At 41.7% G+C, this 20,754-nt stretch overlaps 1 protein-coding gene across 1 annotated transcript in view; it reads left to right on the forward strand.

Annotated features, from left to right (window-relative positions):
* Positions 1-20,754, forward strand: part of LOC311246820 (myocyte-specific enhancer factor 2A-like) — a gene marked incomplete at its 5' end in the record, with an annotated part of 71,120 nt that overhangs the window by 33,630 nt on the left and 16,736 nt on the right. Inside the window, one exon of the mRNA XM_084337066.1 lies at positions 11,737-11,894. Within this exon, the coding sequence (XP_084193192.1) occupies positions 11,737-11,894 (158 nt within the window). The remainder of the gene's footprint in view (positions 1-11,736; positions 11,895-20,754) is intronic.

Consider the following 20,754-nt stretch of genomic DNA (forward strand, 5'->3'; position numbering starts at 1 on the left):
GTGAGATAGGGAAAGGGTTAACCTTTTGTAGTGAGATAGGGAAAGGGTTAACCTTCCATAGTGTGGTTGGGTAAAGGGTTAACGCTTTGTAGTGTGGTAGTGAAAGGGTTAAAGACTAGATTTATCCTTCCGCATTCATCTCCATAACACGTCAAATACAAACGTGTCGATTAAACCGACTAATCGATTTTGTCGACAAAATCTTGTGACTATTAGTGAACCAACAACTGCGGACAGACAGACCTTCTAATTTTCCAAATCCAGCTTGTTGTTTATCAGGTCACATGACTTGCACCCTCTTCTTGTTCCTGCTTCCTTTCTCATTCGTCTAGTTGGACAACATGTGCACATGGCATGAGGCGGGTCTGTGACTGTTTCCATGACTGGTATCTGAGTGTTATTGTTACAGTTACTTCATACCAGTGTCCTCACTGGTGACGTAAAGGACACCCTGTCTTATACTCTGCCATTATGTAACATCAAGTGCAAAAAAGAATCTATTATTCAGAGGTATCTCTTGAAAGAAATATATAACAGTGCATATTCTATCCTGCATCCATCCAGGCCTTTTGGTGTAGCCAAATGTCTTTCATGAGTAGACGTTAACAATGCAGACATGAAAATAGGACCATGTGTGAAGATGTTTGTGTGTAACAATTGTTCTAATGCTACCCTTATTGAGGGCCATTAGTGGAGTCATTCTATAAACCCACAATTATCCTAAACTTAACGAAAATACATGCCAGAAATGTATAGCTATAGCCTACCGTGGCAGTGTGCTAACTTAAGATAAGATAAGATATTCCTTTATTGATCCCCTTGGGGAAATTCAGGCATCATAGCAGCATGGGGGGGGGGGGGGGGGGGGGGGGAGTGGGGGGGGGGGGGGGGGGGTACAGGTAGTAAACAACACAGTGTACAGGTAGTAAAAACAACACAGGCAGTGTAAACAATTTGGTCAATATGGTCAATATAATTTACTATCTGACTAGCTGAAGAAATATTCACATTATTCACAGTGTCACATAAGGTGCAGTATGCGTGAGGTAGTGTTATAATTTACTATCTACTGAGTATACATTATTCACAGTATCACGGTATCCACTGAAATATACATTATTCACAGTATCACAGTATCACAGTGTCCACATAAGGTGCAGTAAGCCTATGGTAGTGTAGGTTGTCCTCCTTGGGTTCCTATAAGTCCCAGGTCAATGTCTGGTAGCAGTCGCTGTCGCTGCCCCCTGTTGTGGAGCCTGGAGGCTGCTAGTCGCTGCCCACTGTTGTGGAGCCTGATGGCCGCTGGTATGAAGGACTGTCCGAGGCGGTTAGTTGAGTGTCGTGGGGGAATGAGTCTGTGGCTGAACGAGCTTCTCATCTTGACTAGCTCGTCGTAGAGGGGGTGGTAGGGGTTCTCCATGATGGCAGCCAGCTTCCTTATCATCCCCCTCTCTGCCATCACCTCAAGTCTAGGTAGCTCGACTCCCACCACGGAGCTAGCCTTCCTCACCAGCTTGTTGAGCTTGTTGGTGTCCCTTGAGTTGATGTAGCCTCCCCAGCATGCCACAGCATAGAAGAGGATGCTGGCCACAACAGACTGGTAAAAAGACTGCAGCAGTCTGTTGTGCACATTTAACAACTTAACCCTTTCACTGCCGCGTGACAGCCGGTTAACCCTTTCACTGTGACAATACAGAAGGTTAGCCATTTACTATCACACAACCGACGGCGATGCTCCATCATTAGCATCATTAGCTCCGCGGATCAGACAACATGCAGACAACATGCACAAAGCCAGTGGAGAAAAGATAAGGGCACTTACTTTATTTGTAGATGAAGTCCATGCGCCTATCCTTCTGAACAAAGATGTTGATTACTTTATTGTAAAAGGCTCTCTTGTTAGGTGTGTCCATCAATTTCACAAGTCTCTCCTTTTCGGAAATAAAAGAGCCAACGATGAAAGCCTGCTCCATTACGTCTGTATCCAGGCAACGATGTTACCCTACGCTAATTAGCTTGTTACATGTAGCAGTGATGTTAGTAGCTTAGCCACGTGCAGATGGGCTGAGCAGACAAGAGGATGTTACCCAGCCCCGCCCACTCCCTCAGTCTCTCCGCACACAGGCAGCAGCGAGGGGTGGGGTGGTCGGGAGTTAAATTAATTACATTTCCTGAGTATTATTGATTTTTCCCTCTGTCAGAAAAATTCAGGGCTAGTCAGAAATCATTCAGAACTAAAGCCCTGGGAGCCCGATGTTTACGCCGCCGCTGTGTGTGTGTGTGTGTGTGTGTGTGTGTGTGTGTGTGTGTGTGTGTGTGTGTGTGTGTGTGTGTGTGTGTGTGTGTGTACGTATCTATATGTGTGAGTGTATGTGTGTGTATACAGGTATATATGTGTCAGTGTGTGTATGTGTGAGTGTGTGTGTGTATATATAAATATGTGTGAGTGTGTGTATATGTGTGTGTGCGTGTATATATGTGTGTGTGTGTGTGTGTGTATATGAATGTGTGTGTGCATGTGTATGTGTGAGTGTGTGTGTATATATAAATATGTGAGTGTGTGTGTATATGTGTGAGTGTGTGTCTGTGTATATATATGTGTGAGTGTGTGTATATATGTGTGTGTGTCTGTGTGTGTGTGTGTTTGTGTGTGTGTGTTTGTGTGTGTGTACGTATCTATATGTGTGAGTGTGTGTGTGTATACAGGTATATATGTGTCTGTGTGTGTGTATGTGTGAGTGTCTGTGTGTATATATAAATATGTGTGAGTGAGTGTGTGTGTGTGTGTGAATGTGTGTGTATATGTGTGAGTGTGTGTGTATATAAATGTGTGAGTGTGTGTGTGTATTAGGGCTGACCCCTATTAGTCGATTAGTCGACTAATCGGTCGAAAGGAGCCGTAGTCGACTAGCAAGGGACTGTTAGTCTGTTAATAAAGTTTTCAATCAGACAGATGTATGGAAAGGCTTTTATTATAACATTCGTTGTAGTAAAATCATTATGCCTCATTTAGTCATCCTGTGGAGCACTGGTCTCCTACTCGACGGCCGCGGGGAGCTAACGTTAGTAGCTTTGTTGTTGTTCAGCACACAGGACATTCACGAAGTCAAAAACTAATAGCGCTTGCCGATTGGTGCTAAGAACAGCAGGGTGGGGGAAAGCGGTGTGACGTAATTGGCAGACTCGACTGTCAATCAAAATGATTATGTTTCCATCAGAATGAATGAATGAAAACTTTATTAAAAGGTTGCAGAATGGGTACAATACAGTACAGGAGGATGAAGACCAGAAAAAGACTTTCGGCTTTTTTACATAAGGGTCCTCCATTTTCAATTCATCAAAACATTTAGAGACATACATATATACAGTAGTTTCATAAAAATGCTAAAATGCTATTGATTGATTGATTTAAAACTTTATTAACATATTGCAGAATGGGTACAGTACAGCTCAATACATACAATTGTTAAGGGGATGCAGACCAGAGAAAGACTTTAGTCTTGTTTACATCAGGGTCCCCCATTTTCAATTCATCATATTTCATATCTAAATCATATAATATCTCATTGCTAAATACATGCAATATATAATCTAATAATATAAATCTAATATATAATATAAAAATGCTAAATGCATGGGTATTTTATTTTGTCTTTAATGTTAGCTTGCAAACTCAAATACTGTCTTGGTAAGCCTCATAATGAATTGTTTGGGGTAAAAAAGAAAAACATCGTGATGTGTATCGTGTATCGCCGAAAGGTCAGAAAATATCGTGATATCATATTTAGGCCATATCGCCCAGCCCTAGTCTCTCCTATCCGTTGGAAACTAGCGCCTGCTCAAAAGCACAGAACCGGACGACACAAGTTATCGAAAACAACAACAACACTTCCGGTCGGGGGTTTTCAAAATAAAAGAGCGACGTCTAAAACAGGAAACACATTTATTTTGTAAATTTGTGGCACGCACTTATTTCTTGAGACGATTTCGTTTTTACGGAAACCTTTTTTTAAATGAAAAGTAATGAAAACGAAAAAGATCAAAATCGTTTTCGTCTGGACAAGGCCTAAATAGCTGCTCCCTTATCCTGGATTTGAACACTGCAGCACTCTCTGTTTCCTTGATATTGAGTGGTAGTTTGTTCCACTCCACTGCACCTCTATATCTAAATGACAATTCACCTGCCTTCCTGTTGTGCTTACAGGGGACTACATTTCTCAGGCTTCCTCTTGTGTTGTGTGTGTGTGCAATCCTTTCAAAGTGGTTGTTAAAATATGTTGGGGCTCTCCTGTTTATAATCTTGTGGGCCATCCCTAGTTGTAACTGTTTGGCTCTAGCCTCAACTGGTAGCCAGTGGGGTGGTGTAAATTGAGTCTTCCATGGGTTCTGGAGTTTAGGCCTAAAACTACTCTGATTAGTTTGTTCTGTGCTGTTTGAAGTTTATGTTGCAGGGGTTTGTTAAGGCTCCAGTACCATGAACTGATGGCGTAGTCAAAATGGCACTGGGCCAGATATGAGGCAAGGGTTTTTAGGCAGTCTAAGTCCTGCTTAGCCTTATTTTTGAACCCATTAATATGGATTCCGTCTTGATGCAGTGACAACCTATTGTCTGTTAGCCAGTTCTTTATACTATCGACGTTGTCAGCTCGGATGCCCTGAATATGATTCTTGTCTTTGTGCGACACAAGAATGGCTGAATCATCAGCATATTAAAAATAACGGGCTGGTGCAGGCAGCTTTCATGTCGTCAATGAAATGTCGTCAACACTCAATCAATGTTTAAATAAAAACATGTAAGTCAACATATAAGAAGACACTCAATCAATAATTGAATAAAATCAGTAGCAGTACGACAGTAGCAGCACAGTTCATTGAAGTGTTTGTGATTCTGCTGCATGAGTTTCCCTGAGCATCAAACAGCATCCCAAACGGATTGGACCAGCAACGCTAATGCCTGGCCAGCCTTAGCCATAGCTATGGAATGGAAATGGAGGCCATGTGAATATTGCGTTGTATAACTTAATTGGATGCTGTAGATAAGGTATAGAACTATTCAAACTAGTATGTTTACATTACATTTGATTCCTACCTGATTTAGGCAATATTCTGACTACTCTTGTAAATGCCTTAGTCTCGTAATCTTGTGAATTTAGGTCAGAATCGGTCTATGAATAACCCAATTGACACCTTCATTTCTACTCAATCGTTAGATTTATTTGCCCATATAAACACAGATTATAGACCTGCATCAACAGAGTGGTCCCCAGAACGTACCTCAGATCTGTCCTCACGGAGAAAGTAGCAGTGTTCAGCCAACACAAAATAGTACCTCAAAACCATGCACAAAAAAATACATTGCACTATAAGGATTATGCTAAATGTAGCCTTTTAAATTAAAATGCTGCCCCCATTCGACAGCTCACAGGGCATATTGTTTCCTTCCCTCTTCTCTTCTCTCAAGCGACAGCCTTTCCAAAATAAGCAGGAACCCCACAGTCATAATTCATGTCAGATGCGGCGGTCACGGTCTCTGTGCCAAAAGAGTCGGCTAACTCTCAGTCAATTATCATGTTGTAGTAAGACGTTGTCTCTGTTACGCATCATCAAGTGTTTCCACTGAGAATCCAGTCACAATATTATTTTAGGAAGCCTGTGTTCTTGAACCTGCCAATCAATACCAATTTGTTCTCAACACGTCAATCAAACAGCCGCTCAATGTTTCACAAAAGTCCCAGTAGCCTATAGCTGCGTCAGTTAATTTATCCAAATACAGTAAAAATACAAATGTGTTACAATATGCTACTGTTATCACTTCTTAGCCTTCCTATAATAGCAATTCCAAAGACTTCAGTCGTCATTACTAGCTGTCAAATATATATACTGACAGGGCCAGCGCAGCTCCTTTGATGGAACCGCTGATAACAAACTATCATTACACATGGGCAAAATAGAGTCCATTCTCTTCGGTTCAAATAACAAACTCAGCAAGACCGACGGCTTCTCAGTTACATTGGGTGACAATATTGTCACAAGGAAAGATGAAATTACCTACCTGGGTTCCATCCTAGAGGCAAATCTTTCCTGTGACAAAATGGCATCCAATGTAATAAAAAAGTCAACCAACGAACTAGATTCTTGTACCGGATCTCCTCTCTGGTAAACAAGAATACCCTGAAGACTCTGGCAGGAGCACTCATTCAAGGGTACTACGACTATGCGTGCACCTCATGGTACCAAAGCACCTCAAAGGCGCTACTTGACCTTACCCCTAGAACCCACCTCACCCCTGCACACTTTGACAACCTAGGATGGCTTAGAGTAGACGACAGAGTACAGCAACTTGCAATGGGCCTGGTCTACAAGATACACTATACGACTAAGGTACCCATGTACATGTCAAAATACTTCCCAAAGGTCAGTGAATACCACGACCACAACACCAGAGGAAGCTCAACAAATCATGTTAAACCCAGATTCGGCTCAAACAAGGGACTAAACACGTTTCGCAATTATGCCACATCAATGTGGAACGCCCTACCCAAAGCTGTAAAGGAATGTGAATCCCTACCCACATTCAAAACCGCTCTTAAAGAGCACCTACAACCTGCAATTCGAAACTGGGCACCGTAAATGTCCAAACAACCCACCCCCACCCCCACCCCCTCCTAATAGACAATCTCCTCCCCACCGCATGTATATATTCTCTCCCCGCCGTATGTATATTTCTCTCCCACCCACCCACCCCCTCCAAATGTACAGTCTCCTCACCACCGTATGTATATTTATCTCCCACCCACCCACCCCCTCCTAATGTACAGTCCCCTCCCCTTCATATGTACATACTCTGTCAGGATCTAGGGGTAACAGTACTGTATATTTGAATACCGTACTGTATGTCACAAATGTATCAGTACTAAATACCTGTATGTCCCTATGCCATAAATGTCATGTATGTTGAGTATGTCATACATGTCAATATGAATTGAAAATGGGGGACCCTGATGTAAACAAGACAAACAACATCCCCTTAACAATTGTGTGTATTGAGCCGTACTGTATTGTACCCATTCTGCAATCTGTTAAATAAAGTTTTCATTCATTCATTCATTCATTCATTCATTCATTCATTCATTCATTCATTCATTCATTCATTCATTCATTCATTCATCCAGTACAAGTGGCTTCAGTGGAATTGCATTGGTAGTAAACAGCCTGGACCAGAGTTCATTTCCAGTCAACTATCAAGAATCCTTGTCAGCTATTGATACTGGGACTACCCTAAAATCCAGGAATGTACAGCATCATATTAACCCACCCCTTACCTTAACCCTTTCACTACCACACTACAGATGGTTGTGGTAGTGAAGGGGTTAACCTTCTGTAGTGTGGTTGTGAAAGGGTTAACCTTCTGTAGTGTGGCTGTGAAAGGGTTAAGCCGTTGTCGTGTGGCAGTGAAAGGGTTAACCTCATTGGAGACCTCACGCCCCACCTTAACTGCACATTGGATGCATTTCCGTTTTACAGATGCTACAGAAATAACTCAAACTGCATATGATCCGGACGATCCCAAAGCATGTATGCATGAAAGGGGAGGGCGGGGGATGTCGTTTATTATTATTGATGACCAAAACCGTGTTCGTCTAAGTAGCCACATACGGCTGTTTGAGTATCATAGCAAGCTCTGATCGGGCTGTAATTTACGTGAAAAAGATCTTACCATGAGCCGGTGGGATCCCCCCGAGCATTTCCCCGTTATCGATCGCCATCTGGTAGATCGATATGTCCATTGGCTGATGATAAATCCCCTTATTGCATGGTGAAATCTGCGATTCGAAACGTAATCCAAGCTACAGGCTGCAGATCCAGAATCGTGCTACTCAAATCTCTGTTGAAAGAAAACAAAGAGACTGATCCGTTCGCCCACAGGGGACATTGCAGTAGCGCGATAGCGCCCCTAAGAGGATCTGGCCGGTATTGCACATTGTCAAATTCATAGAGTAGGGAAAATCTGCAGTGCCGCTCGGCGACCTTGAACAGGTTATTAAAATGGAATAAAAGCAATAACAACTTCCCACGGATATCTCCGTGATTCTGTCCACAACGCATGGATTCGAAAGCCGGATATATCTGTGCTTCGTCCCCAATGTGTTAATGAATCCATGTCAACCCGTGTTATTGGAGAAATGTCTTTCCTTTGAACCATTGTAAGCAGCGAACCGCGTGGTATGTCTCTAAATAATTACCATATTCTTCTTTATTTATTATTCTTTATTATTATTATTCACAGTAATCTTCAGTATTGTGTGCGTGTAACGTTACATGTAATCCGCGTTGGCTAGGTGTTGTTTCAGTTGTGTGTGATTGCTCTAAATGGTATACTGTGTACTGTATGTCAGCCTTTAACACTTTCCCGGCCATTTGGATGCGTCTAATCTCACGCTAGACGGCCAGCATTTCTAAACAGACTTGCACAGTCCGTGGGGCTGTTTGTAGAGCTAAATATATACTTTATAATATTGCTATCTGTCCATTCTCATTGTCAATTGAGACCATAAACCGTCCCTTCAAAATGGCTTAAAGAAATAATTTTTTCATCAATACGTTCTCATTTTATAGCGTCTTGAATATAAGCGTTATAAGGGATTTCGGCTAGGATATTTCCTGGAAGGCGAGATACAGGCCGCTAAGCTACTAACGAACCTGTTCCACCCCTCAGGGTCGGTACCGACCCCTTTTGCCATTATGATCATAGATCCATATAACATAACATGGCGATGATGGAAATCATTTGCGATTTTAAAATCAACCGTTTTCAAGTATTAACATCACAAACATGTCACAAAAGCATGTAGAATGTAAAACATTAGGTTGGCAATAGGTTAGCAATAGGTTATAAGTGTCATAATATGGTTTTACCTTCTAGTTTTGAAGAAGTATAATCCGAGCTGAATCCGAGCCGGCGACCATTTTGGAAATTTAGAAAAAACGCAATTGTAGTTTCTTTGCAGCCATTTTGTCGAGGGCACTCAGAGCTGTCGATCGGCGTTGAAATTTTTCCAAACTACATTTCCCTTCAATTTCTATGGGGGTTCAAAGTTCAGAGTTGAATTATGAATATGTCAATAACTGTTATTATTCTTGATAATAAGCCACAAAAGGTAACGATTTGATAAATATTGAAATGCAGTTAGTTTCTCCTCCCTATTGTTAGCATATAGGAACAACTAGATCTGAAATTAGTTTCAAAATGGTTGCACTGTGAGAAAAATAAAAAAGTACAGTCGATTACAGTAGATATTATTATCTGTTATTATGCATGCCTGGTGATACTAAATCCAAATTGAACTCGGGCATTTGAAAGATACTATATGTATATATATATAAATGTGCGAATTGGCTATAATAAGGTAATGTATAAGCATATATTCTATATTCTATAATAATATTTCAAATTGCATTGGTCCGGATGGGAGAATTCAGTACTGTATATACAGAACCTTCGGTTTTATCATCTTCCCTTTATTAATTTCCTTAGATATTTTGTACACATGATCTCAAGAGGGTACTGAACAAGGTCAGTGGCAGTTTTTTAAGTCTGGTCATTATTATCATGGTGTTATTCACTGTCAAAGATGAAAAGAAAAATCATAATTCATATTTTCCTTTGTTTCATCACAATTTAAGCAAGCCTAGTAATAGACACAATATTTCTGACACTGACAATACATTCACTGAGGTCCATAGATGTACCTAGATACCAAGAATATGCAAATAGCCCTTGTAGAAGTGGAGCAATATTCCATTTACCTAGGTATACATTTTATGCAGATTTTCACCTGGGGTGGAACAGGTTTTTAAATCCAATGGCATTTCGGATATACAGAAGCTACAGTTAAAACTCAAACTGCATATGATCGGTATTGATGGTCCACCATGAATGCATGAAGGGGGGGGGGGGGGGGGGGGGACACGTCGTTTCTGATTATTGATTACCAATAACCGTGTTAGCCTCAGTAGCCACATTCGTTGACCGGGTGGATGGCTATCAAAACAATGCCTGATCAGCGTGTAATTTACGCGAAAAAGATTTTACCATGGGCCGGTTGGATCACCCAGAGCATTTCCCAGTTATCGATCGCCATCTGGTAGATCGATATGTCCATTGGCTGATGATATATTCCCTTACTGCATAGTGAAATCCGCGTCCCAAAACGTAATCCGTGTAACAGGCTATAGGCATTGCTTCAGGTTAGTAGAAAACTACATTGGAAATCCAGAAAAAACAAGACAACTTCTGCCACAGGGAACACTGCATTATCGAGATAGCGCCCCTAAGAGGATCTGGCCGGTAATGCACTTTTTCGAATTCAAAGAGTAGGGTACTTCTGCAGTGCCGCTCGGTGACCTTGAGTAGGTTATTAAAATGGAATAAAAGCCAAAACAACCTTGCCACGGACATGTCCGTGGTTGGTCCTTTAAGCATGGCGCCGAACCACGGATTTATCCGTGGCCCGTCCCGAATGTGTTAACATAGGGAGTGGGTCAGCTAGGAAATACTGTATAACACTATTTATAACAGTATTTGCTCGCTAAGGGGTATACAGTATATAGTATATATATATACAGTATAGTACATAAGAAAACTGAGTGCCATTATGAATGTGTATTAATATCATAAGGTGTTTACACACAGCCAGGTATCGTGGTCGACTGTACATAATATGAGAGTTCTTGTCCAATGTGTCTGAAGCATCCTGTTCTGAGTGGCTGGTCTTGGCTGTGTGGAATGCTACCCTTGCTGACCCTGGACACATTCCTTCTCACACAACTCGAACAGGAAATTACTTTTGTGAGGTGGGCACAAAAGACCTAGGCATGAACACAGAAATCTCTCCCTGTTCCAGACATTATTCGGAAGGAGGCGATGGTTATTTCATGAGCGTTTCTCTCCAGTAATGGAACTCTCTCCGAATGACCTCCAACTGTAAAAGTGCTGCATTGTTCCTTCAAATGTCGCTTCTCCTGAGAGGAAGATATTCAGGCGAGCTAGCGCGGAGCAAGCAGATGGCCGTGTGTCAAATGCAAAAGCAATCTGAGAGGCGCGCTAACGTCGCTTGGCATTCCACCAAGCATCGCACACATCCCATTGACGAGAGTATGGATCCAGGAAGTCCCCGCGGAGCGTAAACACTGGCTAGCTCTCTAGCGCTGACCACTAAATGGCAAAAATTACAATGGCTTTCTCTCAGAACAAATGGCCATAATTACATAGGCTCTCACAGGCTTTTTCTTCTGGAGTGGAGGCCACTAACCACTCCACTTTTATATAATTATTAGATTTGAATGCCACCAAGACATTGTGGAACCAGGCCATACTGTACATACACACTCAGCATAGTAGTCTGGCCACCAAGTGGAAATGTCAGTTTTCGAGAAGTAATCGTTGCCGTTCAGTGGTCTGTGTCTTGTCCCCTGGTTCCCTGGAGACTTGAATTAAAAAGGGCCTAAAGAAAGACAGCTTGTCATTATAAATCGACATAGCAATGATGAACACAACGAATAACTAGAGTCTAGTCGGACGTGGAAAGCGCAGTAGACTTACACAATGACATTAGGCCTACCTACCTACTGCACGACTTCCCCACTGTCAGGTCGGGACTGTGTGACCTCCCGCCTTTTGTCCCTGGTTACATTAGCTGCTTCCTGTGTGTAACCTGTGTTTCTGTGTCTGTCCAGTGAACGGATTTGTGGGCCACACCGGCGGGAACAGCGTGGGGAAAGTCATGCAAGCCAAGTCTCCTCCACCACCCGGGGGCAACCTGGCCATCGCCAGCCGCAAGGCCGACCTCAGAGTGGTCATCCCCACTGCAGGCAAGGGCATGATGGCCCCACTGGTGAGTGAGTGTGTGTGTGTGTGTGTATGTGTGTGTGTGTGTGTGTGTGTGTGTGTGTGTGTGTGTGTGTGTGTGTGTAATGTTTAAGTGGGGTCATGCCTACTACAAAGGATAGTTAAGGTGAACTACATCTTGATTTGGTACATGTGTATTTGGATTAGGGACGCGCATAATGGTTATTTTGATAGCCGGCTATCCGCTGTTATTAATCGGATGAAAAGCGGTTAGCCATGTTCTTTTTATTCTCTTTTACTTAACGTCATTCCAAGTGGTCTGCCGTGCCACATCCTTTCCATTTCATATACTAATTATCTCCCTACCAGGTCAATCTACCATTGACCTCATCCTGACCTCTGACAAGTCCAAGATCTCCAATAAAGGGGTTATAGCATGCGGGTTAAGTGATCATTATATGATATTCTGTACTCGCAAAAAGCTAAAACAAAAGGCTGGCTGCCACAAAACAGTCACATCTAGAGACCTCAAAACCTACTCTAACGAGGCCTTTAACCTTGAACTGGAGAGCCTGGACTGGTCAGATGAGCTCAATGGTACACTAGTTGAAGAAACATGGCTTGGTTTCAAAACCAAATTTTCAACAATACTAAACAACATGGTCCCCCTAAGAACCACCAGGGTAAAAAACCGCGCTGAGCCGTGGATGCACTCCGAAATATTGGCCGCTATGAAAACCAGAGACAAAAAATGCTCTGAGTTTCGTAAAAGTCAGTCAAAGCTTACCAAAAGCACGAGCAGTGAACTCCAAGCCCACGTGACTGAACTCAAACTGGAAAGAAACAGACTAAGAAATGACATAAACTCCATGATCAAAACTGCAAAAAAGAATTTCATCAATGACAAAACTGAGGAAAACAAAAACAAACCATGTGAACTTTGGAAATTACTCAATAATCAACTAGGCTGCAGTAAAAAACTCAAAACCAGATTTTCAAATATAAACATAAAGACGGACAACTCGCTCATCACAGACAAGCTGGATGTAGCCAATTACTTAAAAACGTTCTTCCCAAACATAGCCACAACACTGGTAAACAAACTACCGTTCCACTCAGGGCATTTTGGGGTAGAACACATCATAGCCTACTACAAAAACCTAGGGGTCCGCAAAGACGATTTCAAACTAGAAATGGTAACAACAGCTGAGGTACTCAAAAAACTGAGCGCCCTCCAACCTAACAAGGCCACTGGCCATGACAATATCCCCTCCAAATTCCTCAGAGACTCAGCAGCCGCCATCACCCCAGTCATCACACACATAATAAACCTCTCCATAAAACAGGGACACGTCCCCAAAGACTTCAAAATTGCGAGAGTAACACCCCTGCACAAAAAGGGCAGAAAATTAGACCCAGGCAACTACTGCCCTGTTTCTATCCTTACCTCCATCAAAAAGTCATGGGACATTTTTTTATACGAACAGGTCGAAAAGTACCTTGCGGAAAAAAATCGAATCTACGAATTCCAATCTGGCTTCAGAACATCCCACTCCACTGACACATGCCTTCTCTATTTAAACGACCACATCAAACAAGAGGTGGATGCGGGCAAATACTGCGTCATGGTCATGCTGGACCTAAAAAAGGCCTTTGACACTGTCAATCACACCATTCTGATTGACAAGCTAAAAGCAATTGGTTTTGATAGTCTATCAGTGAGCTGGATGCAATCCTACCTGGAGGGGAGAGAACAGATGGTGGAGGTAAACGGTCGTCTGCTAATCGGGACGTTTCAATGGTCCGATTAAGGCTCCTCTTGGCTGTGTCCTTGAGCAAGACACTTGACCCCTAGCTGCTTAACTTAGCCTGCTCTTGTGGATTTAACACGAGCGCCACCACTAGCTGCTTAACTTAGCCTGCTCTTGTGGATTTACCACGAGCACCACCGCTAGCTGCTTAATTTAGCCTGCTCTTGTGGATTTACCACGAGCACCACCACTAGCTGCTTAACTTAGCCTGCTCTTGTGGATTTACCACGAGCACCACCGCTATCTGCTTAATTTAGCCTGCTGTTGTGGATTCACCATGAACACCACCGCTAGCTGCTTAACACATTCCCTGCCACGCTTCTATCCATCAATGTATGATCACTGCCACCAGTCTAAGCCTATGGAGATGTTTACCTTCTTTGCAGGGCTATAACTTTTTAAATTGTATTGCTAAATTGACATTACTATGGCCCATTCAACATCGATTATCTATCAAGTCAAGTCAAGTCAAGAGTTTTAATTGTCACGGCATACAGGTATACAATGAAATGCGGGTGGTCTTGCCCGCAACGATGTGCAATACAGTGGTACATATAATAGAATCAAAAGAAGAAACAACATTGTGCAGTAACAGGTAGCAGGTAACATGGAGTGACATCTCGGTATCTGTACATAGTTATTTACAGAGCATGTGTGACATGCTAGTTAGCTTTGGTAGTGCAATACACTGTTCCTGTTATTCTAATTTAAAGTGTCTTTTCCTTTGGCCATAAGTGTGCGTGTGTGCGACATGAGTGTGTGCCCGCTCATGTTAAAGTGTTAAGGATGTAGGAACGTTATACTTTTTCATTTATAGATTCAAACGAAAATACCATCTAGAATATAAATATGTTTTTATCGTTTTCTCCAGTAATTCCTAGAACGTGACTTATAGGCATAAACGCCTATATAGATTATCAACTGCTGTTTGTTGGCGATACACGATATATAAAAAATTTCAACTGTACATGATCCTAAACGTTATGACTTATCATGCGCGGATGAACGGGGGGGGGGGTCGTTTATAATTCCGTGATCGTCAGTAAATGCTTTATGTAGTATGGGTGATATATTGATCAGAGCAGTTTGCATTTATAATAATAAACACTCACGCTGAAAATGACGTCAGCGTCCTCTTACCGTTCGCCGATGAGACTGGAGGAAAAAGATCCCACTTATTTGACGGCGATCTCCTAAATCCATTTCCGGTTTGTATAATCATAATAAACGCCCAAATCATATCGATTATTGCGTTATGGCAGCGATCGCTACACACGGACGTGTGTCTAGAGTCCCGTAACAATATGTGAGTGCCGGACGCATTTGCCAGGTACACAGAGATCTCCAGAGATCCATTTCCGGTTGTAACTCGCCGATCATCCACCAGGCGGCAGTATTGAAGCGTTGCAGAGTTGTGCAGGATCCCACTGCATCAGACCAGGCTCCATGATGGAATTATGAATAACATGGCGAAAAAATTAAATATGATCTCAATAACGTCGTACGCCGTGGAATGGCAGAATTAGCATGACCTTGAAACACGTTGTACAACGTTTTTAGCGCAGGATGTGTTAACTTAGCCTGCTGTTGTGGATTCACCACGAACACCACCGCTAGCTGCTTAACTTAGGCCATGGTTACACTGGGGTAAAACAGCAACATTGTATTTTCGAGTGATTACATTTGCATGTCCAAGTTAAAAAGAAACGCCGTTTTGGCAGGAAAACGCGTTTTCCTAGTGGCAACGCTGAAAGGGTGTTTTCGTTTTGGAAACTCGCCGAAACTCGCCGACAATGGTGCCATGTAATTTGCGCAAGCTGGATACGGAGCCGTTCTTGCCCAACGCACATGCACAGTAGTAAACACCGAATTAATGAATTAATGAAAACTTTATTTAACAGATTGCAGAATGGGTACAATACAGTACGGCTCAATACACACAATTGTTAAGGGGATGCAGACCAGAGAAAGACGTTTGTCTTGTTTACATAATTTTCAATTCATAGTGACATTTATGACATACATGACATTTATGGCATAGGGACATACATGACATACAGGTATTTAGTACTGTTACATTTGTGACATATACGATATGCAAATATACAGTACTGTTACCCATAGATCCTGACAGAGTATATACAAATGATGGGGAGGGGACTGTACATTAGGAGGGGGTGGGTGGGAGAGAAATATACATACGGTGGTGAGAGAATAATATACATATGGTGTGGAGGAGACTGTACATTAGGAGGGGGTGGGTGGGTGGGAGAGAAATATACATACGGTGGGGAGAGAATATATACATGTGTTGGGGAGGAGACTGTCTATTAGGAGGGGGTGGGGGGGTTTGGACATTTACGGTGGGCAGTTTCGAATTGCAGCCTCCCGTAGGTGCTCTTTAAGAGCGGTTTTGAATGTGGGTAGGGATTCACATTCCTTTACAGCTTTGGGTACGGCGTTCCACATTGATGTGGCATAATTGCGAAACGACGCCAAATTCTCCCCTGGCTGGACCTATACAGGATATCAGCTGCGTCCTCCTCAGATTGCCTGTAGCTGCGGCTAAACTAAGATCATGTGTTGTCAAGTTATTGTTATAAGGAACCCAGTACTCCAAACTACAACAATCTGCATTCCCTTAACAATTGTTTGTATTGAGCCGTATTGTATTGTACCCATTCTGCAATATGTTAAATAACGTTTACATCCATTCATTCTGCTAGCATTAACGTTACTACGCTGCTAGCCACAATGCTATACTGTTATAATGGCATATCCCAATCACGTTAGCACGTAAGCTAACAAAATCTGTGATATTTTTGTGAGACTAAACTCCGCTCTTGGTGGTCAATTGTGTTGATGTTAGTTTTGTTTCATCAACAAGTCATCAACAAATGAGGCAGAACACAGTGAATGTATCTGTTTTTGTTTATTGCACTTTATTTCTTGCTGAAAAATAAATGCTATGTTGCTAAATGGCTCATGCGAGGTATAAAGATGGTGGCTTTCTGAGATTTTGAGCAGGATGTGGAGTGACTCGTTCAACCTTTCTGATTGGTGGAAAATGGCCTTCATGTTTGAACTACATCGCCACCTACTGCTTCGGCATTGTACTACATGTATATAGTAGACGAGACAAAACAACGTCTAAATTAACTCTAACTTGCCTGCCAATACGCAGCGTTCTGAAAAGCTAAATGAAACAAAATTAAATGGCCCTAATGTAACCGCAGCCTTAGCCTGCTGTTTTGGATTTACCACAAGTGCTTAACTTAGCCTGCTGTTTTGGATTTACCACGAGTGCCACCGCTAGCTGCTTAACTTAGCCTGCTCTTGTGGATTTACCACGAGTGCCACCGCTAGCTGCTTAACTTAGCTTTGTTGTTAACATGATAACTCCAATAGCTTTCATTTGAATCCTTTAAAATGTTATGGTCATGGGCGGCTACGTGGTGTAGTGGGCAAGGCGCTCGCCACAAAATCTGGAGACGCTGGGCTCGCCTGTTCGAGCCCAGCGCTCCACATTTGCTTTCAGTTTAGCTGGTCGTCCATACTAATACACATTGGCAGTATTAGGGGGTGGGAAACTGATGGGTGGGGATCGGGCGTTGTGGACAGCGACTCCTACAGGTCGGTTGGTGCGCCTGCGCAGTAGAATCAGGAAGTGTCGGGGGCAGCGTGAGCCTCCCACGCGTTACTCCTCGCCACTGAGAGATCGAGCTGCGCAGGTGAAAAGATGCGACTGCTGTTACCTCAAGTACCGGAGGGGACTTGTGCTATGTATGACTTAGTCCACATTGCAGCCGGCTTGTGGGAGGCAAGAAACAGCGTTCGTGACAGGGGAGGGTTGAATTGGATGATACGAAATTGGGATGGGAGAAAAATATAGAAAATGGGAGAAAAAGTGGATATATAAAAAAAAAAAAAAAAATGTATGGTCATATACTGTAGGAAGAGGGCACCCAGCTGTGAAAATGAATAGGAGGCGACGTCCTCACTGAGAACACAACACACGTTATTCACGTCATTAAGCAAAACTATTAAATATCAATCTGTCAATCAATGTCAATTTAAAATAAACTAGCCAAATTACCCTTGGTGTCTGTAAATCATCAAAAGAGGTGAAATTCATCAGAAATCCCTTTAAAAAAGATCTGCTGAATGACATTCCGAGTTTAAAATGTAAATGTATTTCTAAGACCCTAAACATGGCAAATATTTTGCTCAATCAAATAAGCCTCCTCCACTTTTACTGGTGTAAGCAATTTTCCGTCTCACTCCATTAATTTCGTAGAGTCACAGGTCTGCTTATTTTCCCAGAGCTGGTGACGGAAGTAGCTACTGCAGGGAGAGTTGTGTCTTGGTTCCTCCCAGTCTCTGTTTTTATGACCCCTAGATGAACCCATTGAATTTGACCCCATGACCTTTCCTCTAGCACTTTAAATTAGTGTGGAATAGCTTCTGGAATATCTTTCATGGGATATACCTGACAGCACATCTCTTGTTTTGTGGATCTAGATGCAAGCACAAGAGCGCTGGCCTACATCTGTGTCCAACCAATTTATGTTATTTTTGGTAATAATATCCATGGAGTAGGAGGAATACATTATTAATAAGTGGAGTAGGAGGAATACATTATTGATAAGTGGAGTAGGAGGAATACATTATTAATAAGTGGAGTAGGAGGAATACATTATTAATAAGTGGAGTAGAAGGAATACATTATTAATAAGTGGAGTAGGAGGAATACATTATTAACAGGTGAGGTTGGAGGAATACATTATTAACAGGTGGAGTAGGAGGAATACATTATTATTAAGTGGAGTAGGAGGAATACATTATTAATAAGTGGAGTAGGAGGAATACATTATTAATAAGTGGAGTAGAAGGAATACATTATTAACAGGTGGAGTTGGAGGAATACATTATTAACAGGTGGAGTTGGAGGAATACATTATTAACAGGTGGAGTAGGAGGAATACATTATTAACAGGTGGAGTTGGAGGAATACATTATTAACAGGTGGAGTTGGAGGAATACATTATTAACAGGTGAGGTTGGAGTTGGAGGAATACATTATTAACAGGTGGAATTGGAGTTGGAGGAATACATTATTAACAGGTGGATTTGGAGTTGGAGGAATACATTATTAACAGGTGGATTTGGAGTAGGAGGAATACATTATTAACAGGTGGATTTGGAGTAGGAGGAATACATTATTAACAGGTGGAGTTGGAGTTGGAGGAATACATTATTAACAGGTGGAGTTGGAGTTGGAGGAATACATTATTAACAGGTGGAATTGGAGTTGGAGGAATACATTATTAACAGGTGGATTTGGAGGAATACATTATTAACAGGTGGAGTTGGAGGAATACATTATTAACAGGTGGAGTTGGAGGAATACATTATTAACAGGTGGAGTTGGAGGAATACATTATTAACAGGTGGAGTAGGAGGAATAAATTATTAACAGGTGGAGGTGGAGTTGGAGGAATACATTATTAACAGGTGGAGGTTGGAGTAGGAGGAATACATTATTAGCAGGTAGAGTTGGGGCTGTCTTCAATTATGACCAATCAAATCAGCTTCTCTCATTCCCTTTAAGAACACTATGGACCGGAATTATTATTATCAGAATAACTTCAACCAAGGCCAAAGAGATCCAATGGCTATATGTGCATTTAGTTAAATAAGAAAAAAACACGAACCTTCTTACTGTTTTAAACCATGCACGCTTCCTACTATACTAATAGTCTTTACTACTATGCACTCAACACTGCAACACCCAAGTTTCAGCACTGTTTGATGAACATTTTTACTTATCTGAAAGAGTTGTACCCTTCCTGCTCACTTGTCGTACAGAACTTGTAAGTCGCTTTGGATAAAAGCATCAGCTAAATGACAAAATGTAAATGTGAATGTAAATGTAGATAATTATATATTGTATATCAGGCTCTATCCGTGTCATCCGATTATAAATTAATGGATCGTTTATTTTCGTGTCATACACTTCTGATCCATAGCATATTGAAATTTGTCATTTTCATTCATTCAGTTATAATTTTTAAGAGCATTCATGATCTCCATAGATTGACCCAACAAAAAGTTGAAATGATAGGAGTAGGGCTATCTTAAATACTTCGAAGCTTCGAAGCTTCGTTCGATGGGCATGGGATTCGAATATGCAAAATAAAATTAGATTATTAAAAAATATATATATGATTTTTTTTTTTTTTTGCTAAATCAACTCTGCCTCTCTTTGTTAATTACAACAAGCAATGCTGTTTGTTATTTAAGATGAGGTCGGACTCGGCACTGACAGATTTGTGTTCATTGTGCTGCTTTTATAAAGCCTCAAATGACGGCTTACAATATTTCATGAAAGCAAAGTGTTTTGTTTGTCTAAGATTTTAAAAGGTTTAAACGTTACAGCACTGACTAAGTTGAACAAAGTGCTGTACAAGTCCCAAAAAAAATTGTAATAAAAAATTATACAATTTCTAATTATATATTTTTTTTTTTTTATCTCGAAGCTTCGAATTAAAATCGAATCTCGGCCCCGAAGCTTCGAATTCCAAACCTAGATAGGAGGCAGCGTGCAGATAATCATTCTACAGGCTGGCCTACCTCACAAGATGTAACGTGTCTCCTGTCAAAGAGAATGTTTGCTCAATTATATATAGTCTACAGTGTAAATCTTTTCCAGCCAGCACAGTATACTATAATAGTCCACATCTGACATTTGACAGTCCTCAGTCCTCTCACAGTCAGTCCAGCAGACCCCTGAGGAAGACACCCCTGAGGTGTGTACTGTAAACTGATTGAAAATATGTTTGAATATGAGTAATAACCGTCTGTGAATTTAGTCTCCTCACTCTCCTCAGTCCTCGGGTGTGCTTTTCTCTTATAGTGCATTGTGCTCATGGTTGCATCCGATTATCTTAGGTTGAATACATGTTATGGAATGCGGACCATGATGTGTAATAATGCGTTGATCGATTGATCCTCATCCACACATGAATTCAATAACCACAAGTGTAAAGCTTACATAGCTTCTTGTGATTCACTGATAATAAGTTTCCATTAAGT

This window comes from Notolepis coatsorum (genome assembly GCF_963971535.1).
Source record: "Notolepis coatsorum genome assembly, chromosome: 20".
NCBI classification, from domain to species: domain Eukaryota; kingdom Metazoa; phylum Chordata; class Actinopteri; order Aulopiformes; family Paralepididae; genus Notolepis; species Notolepis coatsorum.